Source organism: Lissotriton vulgaris, chromosome 4_1, assembly GCF_964263255.1.
Source record: "Lissotriton vulgaris chromosome 4_1, aLisVul1.2, whole genome shotgun sequence".
NCBI lineage: Eukaryota > Metazoa > Chordata > Amphibia > Caudata > Salamandridae > Lissotriton > Lissotriton vulgaris.
Genome location: NC_141691.1, coordinates 2,104,302,530 through 2,104,312,928, shown reverse-complemented (window position 1 = coordinate 2,104,312,928; position 10,399 = coordinate 2,104,302,530). Strand labels below are relative to the sequence as shown.

The 10,399-nt window shown below is 48.0% G+C and overlaps 1 protein-coding gene across 1 annotated transcript in view; it reads right to left on the bottom strand.

Moving 5' to 3' along the window:
• Nucleotides 1–1,155: 1,155 nt before the first annotated feature.
• LOC147725128 (C-type lectin domain family 2 member D-like) overlaps nt 1,156–10,399 on the bottom strand; it is a 210,043-nt gene continuing 200,799 nt past the window's right edge. Inside the window, exon 7 of the mRNA XM_086918182.1 lies at nt 1,156–1,267. Within this exon, the coding sequence (XP_086774308.1) occupies nt 1,156–1,267 (112 nt within the window). The remainder of the gene's footprint in view (nt 1,268–10,399) is intronic.

Genomic DNA, 10,399 nt, shown 5'->3' with positions numbered 1-10,399 from the left:
AGCTCATTGCGGTCCTCTAGGCGATGTTGATGGACTCAAAAACCTTTCTGACTACTATGAACTCCCAAATATCCATCTCAAACTTTCACCCCTACTTTTGAACCATGCCACTCAACTAACTTACTACTTTCCCTTTCAAATCCATTCCTGTCTTTCTATCCTTACTCCAAACTCTACTAAACACGCTTGAAATAGAAAACACAAACTTAACACAACTTAGAAAAAGTAAGAAAACATCATATAAACCTGTACTAATCTACTGCCTACTGATCTTGGGTGCCGGAGTAGCGCGCTACTCACTGAACAAGCGCTTTAATGCCTCATCAGGGGTCATGAGCCTAAATAAATACGTTTGTCATTTACCATTGTTTAACAATAATGTGGCATGTCACCTGTAGATTAAGAGCCCCACTTAGGAGAAGTGTTGCATCACTGCGTGAACGCAGCAATACAACACTGCTCAGTGTGCCCTCCTTGCGACACAAATGATGCGTTATATTTACTGTATGACATATCATGGTGTAAGGAATGACAGATACGTTAATATTACTGATGTATCTGCCAGCCAAAATGTGGCGCATTGCTGGAATTGTGTCAGAAGCGTGAGGCAACTCCAGCAATGTTCCTTTCGCATGATGCATGTAAAAGTGACACAACGGTGGTGCAAAAGTGACGCAGGTTTTCATAAATAAGGCACTAAATATTTCCCAAGAAATTGGACTTGTGCAGGGAAAAGGAGAAGTGACCTGTTTATCTGCGCCTCTACGACTGCCTGTCCTCCCTAGTTTAGCTGCTAGATCAAACGCCTCTATGCGCTCCAAAAGTGCCATCTTGAGTGTTCCCAAATGTTGACAGCAGCTTCTTAGCGCCTCTCCTGTACTCATGGTTTTCTTTTCACCTGCTGCTCCTGTGTTCAGATGTCTTCACGTCCTGGCATGACAGCAGGTCCTGGGTACAGAGCAGCAGAGAGGAGGGGTGGGCTCCTAAGTGACAGTGGCACCTGCAGTTTCTCTATAGTCCAGAGATTCCCCCCACCCAATAAAAGGAGAAAAGTGATTGGTGGATGAATAAACAAATGTCATGGAAAATGACAAAACAGCGCCACCCAGTGGCACAGCCAGATCCTCTGCAGCCTCCTCGGTGCTGCAAGCGTGCTCAATCATAAGGCCTTTTAGTACAGATGTATGGTCTCGGCAGATGACATCCTGACACCCGCAGGGCTCCTCCCCCGATGTAGGCGCAGTCCCCGAAGTCTTTGATTGTACATCTGGGAGGAGAGAGAGACAGAGACAGGGTCAGAGTCAGACAGAGTGAGACAGGGTCAGAGTCAGACAGTGTGAGACAGGGTCAGAGTCAGACAGAAACAGAACTCACTGCAGCATAGCTGTCAAGGTTTCAGATTCCTATGTCATAATTTCAGTGTAATTATGAGTGATATTTCAACGACTATGAGTGACACTTTCTGGCGAGAAACATATTAATATCAGATATCACATCCATTTGCGCATCAAGATTGTCTGAATCATACTGTGTGCCACCGAAGACCATTCATTAAAGGCGGGGGCAAACGATTGAATGATGTCACAATAGGTATCAGCATCCAAGCAGACGTCATCAAAGAAAGAACCTTCTGGAATGCTTCCTGGTGGAGTCTGTTAGTGGTGCAGGAGAGGCCTGTTGCTTTCTCTTCAGAGGAGGCCTTTTTAAGAGAGAACAATCTCAGCCAGGCAGCAGCTCTATGAAAGCGATCAGGCGGCATTAAGTAATGTTCTTGCAGTCATCTGGCTGCAGAGATGGTCTCGTTTTGACAGTTGTATTCAGTTATTTGAATTATTATCCGGTTATATGAGAGCATCAGGGAAGCTGAGAGAAGCCTGGAGAATGTGTTTTGAATTCTTGTAATATATTGAACTTGTTTTAAATCACGTCATGTCTCACTTTGGCATCAGAGGGGTTCTTCCACGGGGAAGGTTTAACTATTTTATTGTAAAAATAAAAGCTGCGTCATAATTATATTACAATCCCTAAAAATACTACTTTTTCCAAACTTTCTGATTTAATTCTGATATTACAAAGGGGACGCCCCCATTTACAGCTGTGCTGGAGCAATGCTAGACATGTATATGCAGTGATTTCTTTTTGTCTGTGCTATGGGATTGTGCGCCAAAGGTGTTGCCTTCAGCGCTGATTATTGGTGCCTGAGACTTATTTTTCATCATTAGACTGACACAAAGAATAAAGAAAAGCAAGGAGAGAAAAACATGAAATCAAAGGACTCGCAGTTTCACTCTTCCCATTAAACACAGGCCTACATGTGACCCGCAAAGTGCCCTTGACCCAGACACGGGCCTGCTTTTCGGAAATGGGTAAATTAGAGTTTACCCCATTTCTAGGGAGGCCAGCGCATCTCAGCAGCCCCTTCCTCAGAGTGCCTTAAGTTAAAGCACCCAGCCCCGCAGACACCTAACATACCGGATGAGACGGAGGCGTCGGGCCCCTTCTACACAACCTGTCTTCCTCACAGGACTTGCTTCGAAGCAGCAATCGCAGTGAAAGGTGATTCTGTTGGCCCACCCTCCTTTCACCTCACTGCTTGGTTCGCCTTAATGGTGACAGTGGGTGGCTCATGGAGAACAGAGCCCCACATTTCCACGCCTGAAGAAAATTAATTATTTAGGCTGCACTCCACTCTCTCACCAACTTCACTTGCAGCGTGACTCTGGCAGCGCTGCAACACCGGTCAGTCCAGTCAGCCTAATCAGTCCCTCGCTCAGCAACGGAGGCAATGGCACGCGGCCACCATGATGATTTGCAACAAAGTAGCCCAGCGCCTGCCAGCCTCCCACAAGTTAACTAAACTCCAGCAGCAGAACGTGACGTTCGGTCACCGCGGCACCTCATGATACAACATTGTAGCATTAAGCATTATAGCCTGCCAGCAGAGCGAGCCCCAAGCCAGTGTGGAAACTGTGCACGCACGCCACGTCAGCTGCCAATCCACAGTATCATTTAGGCAGCACTATAAACAGCTTGTCTTGACAGCTGAGGCACTATGCATTTGCATGTGTGGGAACAAATTTCAGTGCGGCGATGCGGAGCACCATGCTGAAATGCGTTACTCTAACGTCTGATGCGTGGTACTTGGCAGGAGTGCTGCAGCTGCTGTGAGACATGGAGACGTTAAACAGAGCTGAAGAGACACTGCAAGAGGAGTCAGTGCTGGGAATGCATAAGGAGTCATTTAGAGGAAGGAAGGCCATGCACAGGAAGAGTGACATTAGGTACAAGGAGTTATGTACAGGAAATGAGGCCATATATGCAGAGTGCGGCTGTGCACAGATAGTTGTGTATAGGAAGTGAAGTCATGCAGAGAGTTATGAATAGTAAAGCCATGCATTGGGTATCATGCAAAGAGAACAAGGCAGTGCACAGGGAGTTGTGTATAATGAGTGAGATCAGGGTGTTATGCATAGGAAGTGGGGGTTTTTGGGGGAGTTTTATGTAGTGAGAACTCGACCTGAAGGCAACAGAGCACTTTACATGAGCACCAGTTGAGTTACAGACGGATACATTCATTGTTTGTTAGGCACAGGGAGATTACGTGATTTGCCCTGGTTCCCCAGCTTTGAGGTCGACCGCTCTAGCCATTAGGCCACACCCTCTCCCAATGAAGTGAGGTCATGTACAAGGAGTTATGTATAAAGAGTGAAGCAATGCACAAGGAGTTATGTGTAGGCTCTGAGACACAGTGAAACACTAGCAAGTTATGTTGAGGGCATAAGGCAATCCACAGATTTAGGCAGTTAGGTCATGCATCAGGTGCTATGTATGGAGAGTCAGGTCATGCAGCAGCCAGATTGGTCTTAAAACTCCCCCACAGGGCGTCAGCCTCAGCATCCCTGAAAACTCTTCACTGGCTTCCGCTACACATAAAAAAGGTTGTTGTTCAAGGTTCTCCTCACGGCCTTCAGAGCAAAGCGTCGATTGGGGTCAGTATATCTCTCCACAAGATTTTTGCCATACACGACAAAGAGGACACTTAGATCCACTCCCTCAAACCTCCTTAAAGTACCAGACTTCAAACTCAAAACTAGGCGAGGTAAGTCGGAGACTGTATTAGGGGCAAAGGCTTGGAATTTCATATCAAGCATACTAAGATCAATGGAATCTGAAGAACAGTTCAAGAAGGCCCTAAAGACATGGATCTATGGAACATCTGATGAACTTTGCTTCGCACTCATTTAGATCCTAATCCTTCTCTGCTGAAGCATGTTATCTGGTGGCGCCAGGAGGCTCCTTTGGGAGCGACAGTTTGCGCTTTACTAAAGCCACATTTCATTTCATTTCATTCTTGTGGCGGTATGTATAGGGCGTGAGGTCATGCATCAGGAGTTATATTTAAGGGGTCCGGTCATGCATCAGGGGTTATGTATGGGAGTCGGGTCATGCATCAGGAGTAATGTATAGGGAGTCAGCTCATGCATCAGGAGTTATATTTAAGGGGTCAGGTCATGCATCAGGAGTAATGTATAGGGAGTCGGCTCATGCATCAGGAGTTATATTTAAGTGGTCAGGTCATGCATCAGGAGTTATGTATAGGGAGTCAGCTCATGCATCAGGAGTTATGTATAGGGCGTGAGGTCATTCATCAAGAGTTATGTATAGGGAGTCAGCTCATGCATCAGGAGTTATGTATACGGAGTCGGGTCATGCATCAGAAGTAATGTATAGGGAGTCAGCTCATGCATCAGGAGTTATGTATAGGGTGTGAGGTCATGCATCAGGAGTTATATATAGGGAGTCAGCTCATGCATCAGGAGTTATGTATGAGGGTCGGGTCATGAATCAGGGGTAATGTATAGGGAGTCAGCTCATGCATCAGAAGTTATATTTAAAGGGTCAGGTCATGCATCAGGAGTTATGTATAGGGAGTCAGCTCATGCATCAGGAGTTATGTATAGGGCGTGAGGTCATGCATCAGGAGTTATGTATAGGGAGTCAGCTCATGCATCAGGAGTTATGTATGAGGGTCGGGTCATGCATCAGGAGTAATGTATAGGGAGTCAGCTCATGCATCAGGAGTTATGTATAGGGAGTCAGCTCATGCATCAGGAGTTATGTATAGGGAGTCAGCTCATGCATCAGGAGTTATGTATGAGGGTCGGGTCATGCATCTGGAGTAATGTATAGGGAGTCAGCTCATGCATCAGGAGTTATGTATAGGGAGTCGGGTCATACATCAGGAGTAATGTATAGAGAGTCAGCTCATGCATCAGGAGTTATGTATAGGGAGTCAGATCATGCATCAGGAGTTATGTATAGGGAGTCAGCTCATGCATCAGGAGTTATGTATGAGGGTCGGGTCATGCATTAGGAGTAATGTATAGGGAGTCAGCTCATGCATCAGGAGTTATGTATAGGGCGTGAGGTCATGCATCAGGAGTTATGTATAGGGAGTCAGCTCATGCATCAGGAGTTATTTATGAGGGTCGGGTCATGCATCAGGAGTAATGTATAGGGAGTCAGCTCATGCATCAGAAGTTATGTATAGGGCGTGAGGTCTTGCATCAGGAGTTATGTATGGGAGTCGGGTCATGCATCAGGAATTATGTACGGGGGTCGGGTCATGCATCAGGAGTTATGAATAGGGAGTCAGCTCATGCATCAGGAGGTATGAATAGGGACTAAGCTCATGCATCAGGAGTTATCTATAGGGGGTTGGGTCATGCATCAGGAGTCATGTGTAGGGAGTCGGCTCATGCATCAGGAGTTATGCATAGGGTGTGAGGTCATGCATCAGGAGTTATGTATAGGTGGTCCGGTCATGCATCAGGAGGTATGTATGGGGGTCAGGTCATGCATAAGGAGTTATGTATAGGGAGTCAGCTCATGCATCAGCAGTTATTTCTAGGGGCAGGTCATGCATCAGGAGTTATTTATGGGGTCGGGTCATGCATCAGGAGTTATGTATAGGGGGTCGGTGTGAGGTCATGCATCAGGAATTATGTACGGGGGTCGGGTCATGCATCAGGAGTTATATATAGGGGTCAGATCATGCATCAGGAGCTTTGTATAGGGAGTCAGTTTATGCATCAGGTGTTATGTATAGGGGATTGGGTCATGCACCAGGAGTTATGTATCAGGAGTAGGCTCATGCATCAGAAGTTATGTATGGGAGTCTGGTCATGCATCAGGAGTTATGTATGGGAGTCAGGTCATGCATCGGGAGTTATGTATGGGAGTCGGTCATGCATTGGGAGTTATGTATAGGGCTTGAGGTCATGTATCAGGAGTTATGTACAGGGGGTTGGGTCATGCATCAGGAGTTATGTATAGGGGTCGGGTCATGCATCAGGTATCATGAATAGGGAGTCAGCTCATGCATCAGGAGTTATGTATAGGGCATCAGCTCCTGTATCAGGAATTATGTATGTGGGTCAGGTCATGATTCAGGAGTTATGTATGGGGTTGAGTCATTGTAGGAAGGTGGATATCTGACTATGGTTACCCCCAAACTTTTTGCCTGGTGTTTAGCTGGTTTTTGACTTAGTTGGCCTGGGATCCTGCTATTCAGGGCCCCAGGCTGATTGCTCTCTCCTTAAAATGGACTCCATGTACCTTAGGTGCATAACACAATTGGAATTGGTTCACCTTATAGGCCCCTGTAACAGTGTACCATAGGTACCCAGGGCATAGGTGTAGCCAAGGCCTACCAGGGGCTGCAGCATGTATTGTGCCACCCCTGGCCTGGCCTCCATATTTGACACAACTGGCTGATCACTCAGCTGGGGTAAGTTGGTGTAATCACCTCTTACTTAGGTACAGTATGCCTGTGCCTAACCCTAAACTGGACACATATGTTCCTATCAGCCACTCCTATGGAAGGCCTCATCAATCCTGGAGGCAGAGTGCTTGGAAATATGTGAGATGGTGCTCTAGCATGAGCTGAGCCTGTCTGCAGCTGTCGGGAACCACTCCCTAAGCTGTTCCGGGATATTGCCATACCATATACTCTTAAGTGCATTATAATCCTCGCGGTTAAATGCTGTCTTTGGTTTGGCTTTATCAAAACATGTCGAGTAAGGTGTCATACGAATTGGAATACTATCCCCTCGCCAGTTCTGGCGACGGGGATAGCATTCCACCCTTCTAGAGGGACACGACATGTGTGTAGCCTTAACCCTGGTTAAAGTTAAACAGAGCCTCAGCATCACAAAATGGATGCTGCCACCACAGACACATGTCTGACCTCCTGCTGCTGGGAGTCCTTCCAGCGAGGAGGGCCTGGACAAAGGGTTTCCTGCCTGGGGAGGTGCGAGCACCACCCCAGACAGGGTTTTGTGTATTGGGTAGGACAGGGCTGAATAGATTGAGACATGCCTGGGGCACACAAGGTGTCCCTGTGCAGAAGCCAGCCCAAACCGGTTCTGGGGCTTTCCAGCCCCAGTCCTGGCGAGGAGCTGGACAAAGGAGAGGGGGTGTAACCACCCCCCTTCCTGGTCCCACCCATAGGGGAGGGACCTAGCAGGAGATCCACCCCTCAGATGGGAATAAGAGGGGGAGCAGTGCCATTGCACAGCAGATCATCCTGAAATCAACTTTAAACAAGAAGAAGACTGGACTTCGACATTCTGCTGCACAGAAGACTGAAGAGAATCTCCCTTGTGGCCTAGGAGGGGCCACCCTGTGAACACAGGTATCACCCAGCACCTCGACGTCTGCTTTGCCGCCGCCTCCCGCCGGAGCCCGAGTGCAGAGCCTGACAAGACACAGCTTCCCAGACTTCTCCTAGCCCGATCCACAGTCCCTGCAAAGAAGGGACCCGTGGAGGCACCGAGAGACGTGGGAGCGGCCATCTTGAAAGACCCCCGAGACGCTGACTGCGCAGCACCCGAGGCACCCTTGACTCTGTGCTTTGGGGTTTGAGAAGCCCCACAACCGAGCAGCATTTGCACCAAAGATTAGCCCTCCAGCATCTCCACGATCTGCGTGGGGCCCTTTTGCTTTTTGCCACTCGACTCGCCATCCCGGCCGCTTGTCACGTGGTCAGCGGCCATCTTGGCGAAGAAACCTACAATTTACACTGTGGGTCTGGTTGCTCCAGACCTGCCCTCGCTCCTGTAGAAAGGAGTACCCGCTCTGACCTTGCTGGTCCGAGTAACAAGCCTTTTTTACTTTCCCAGTGGCTTGCATTAGCCAAGGCTTGTTTGCTTCAATCGAGTTGCCGACACCGCCATCAGCTAGAGCCTTCAAGGGACAGCTCGTGATCGACTCCTGGACGTCCTTGACCTCTTCGTGTCCACGTGGCTGCAGAGAGAAGCAACCCCTGATCACCTGTTTGCACCCGACTTTGCCTGGTTCCAATCTGGTTCCACGGTGGTCACTGGTCAGTGACTTTGAACATTGTCCCCTCTGCTTTCAGGTCTTCACATCTACAGATCCACCCTTGGATCCACCGGAACTCTTCTCATCGAGCCGCCTGCAGCATCTCCTGCTCCAAGCACCATCGACCAGCGTGACGAAACCCGACACATCTTCGACCCTGTGCACCCGCTTCCTGTGGGTGAGGTAACTCAGCTCCGCCGGTGCTCCTGCACTGGTACACATCCCAAGGGCCTGTGTTTTAAGTTTCAGCTCCGTAGGTCACTCGGAAGGTTCCTAACTTTCTAACTTTGTGCTTTTTACGCACCATAGACTTTGTATTGAGAAGTGCGTGCACTTTGAACACTGCACCCGAGTCCCGTGGGCCTTTCCCGACTTAGTTAACTCCAGTCTCGAATAGCTCCAGCGATTCCCAAGGCCCTAGGCCTCTTCACTTTCCTCCTGGTATCCCTTATACCACTTATTTAGTATATGGTTTAGGTGGCCCCTAGGGCTCATCCATATTGTGCAACTTTTGTGTATTTTAAACTGTCTTGTGATTTAACGCTTGTGCTTCTGTGCTCATAAAGAGTCCAGGGGATTTTAATAGTTAATAAATCAATATATATTTTCAATATATATCTGTGTGGTGTCCCTTTCATTTGGTATTCAAGGGGGTTGTGTATGGTATAACAGCTGGCTTCACATGCCTTTCAGAGTTTAGCCTAAGACTGCTTTGTCCACGTTACCACTAGGATAACTGGTCTACAAGGTTGAATTACAACCATCATCATAAGGGTTGCTTGGCATGGTACAAAGTGATCACTAGAACTAGTGAGCATTATATACCAGGCCAACTTCTCACATTGGTGAGCAGCGGATTGGGATCTGAGCTTGCTGTTGTTTTACCATTACAATCTTTGAGATTATCATCTGAAAGATCACACAGGTACCTGCTAGGTACATATAAAACAAGACTAGTATACTTAAGTTCTACTGAACTTAGTTGTTGTAGAGCAAAGGGAGTAGCACACCCTAGCTACAACTACTAGATAGGTTTAGTAGGTAAACACCAGTGTAGGTAGATTGCAACACATCCACCCACACTAGAGCAATGTCTGGAGCAGAGGGTTCCACTGGGAATGTCTCTGTTGAGAGTGACCCTCCAAGGGCACCATCCAAATTTGCTATTTTTTCCTTTAAGGAATTAAGACAGCTTTGTGTCTTAAGGGGTCTGAAGACAGGGCCTTCCCCTACTACAGACCACCTAAGAGAGCTCTTAGACCAGTCTGAGACTCTAAAGCCCTCTAAGGCAAACCCCACAGGGGATGCTGAAGGAGGCCATCCTTCAGAGGATGACACTGTAGACACCCCTGCCCCTATCATCCTAGTAGATGAGGAAGCCTCCACCACTGGAGCTCCTCAGGTAGATGAAGAGGAAGAGGAAGAAGAAGAGGAGGAAGAGGTGGAAAGCAGTGAGTCAGATGATGACAGAAATAGTCAGGTGCTGGTCAGTAGACTGAACCAGGCTAACTTAAGTCAACTTGGGAATGAATCAGGTAACAACCCATTCAGACCCCCAGGTGGACTTAACCAGGGCCATAGGAGGAGGAGGCATCACTCAGGTGAATCCAATACCTCCCATGTCTCTAGAGGCTCTCATGGTCACTCCAGAAAGGAGATGACTAGCCCTCAGAGAAGGGAACATGAGGCCAAGATGAGAGAGGCTGAGCTTAGGATCCAGAGGCAAGAGTTAGAGGTTGCCCTGGCTAAGGAGAAACTTGCTAGAGCAAGACAGCCTAGAGAGAGTGGATTAGGATCCACTGGTGGCAGCAATATCCAGAAGGATAAAGACAGGTCCTTTGATACAAGAAACCTGAGTAAGATTGTGCCCCCCTACAAAGCTGGGGATGATATCCACAAATGGATGACTGCACTTGAGAGAGCCTGCATGGTACAGCAGATCCCTCAGGAGCAGTGGGCAGCAATCTTGTGGCTCTCCTTTGAAGGTAGAGGCAGAGACAGACTCCTCACAGTT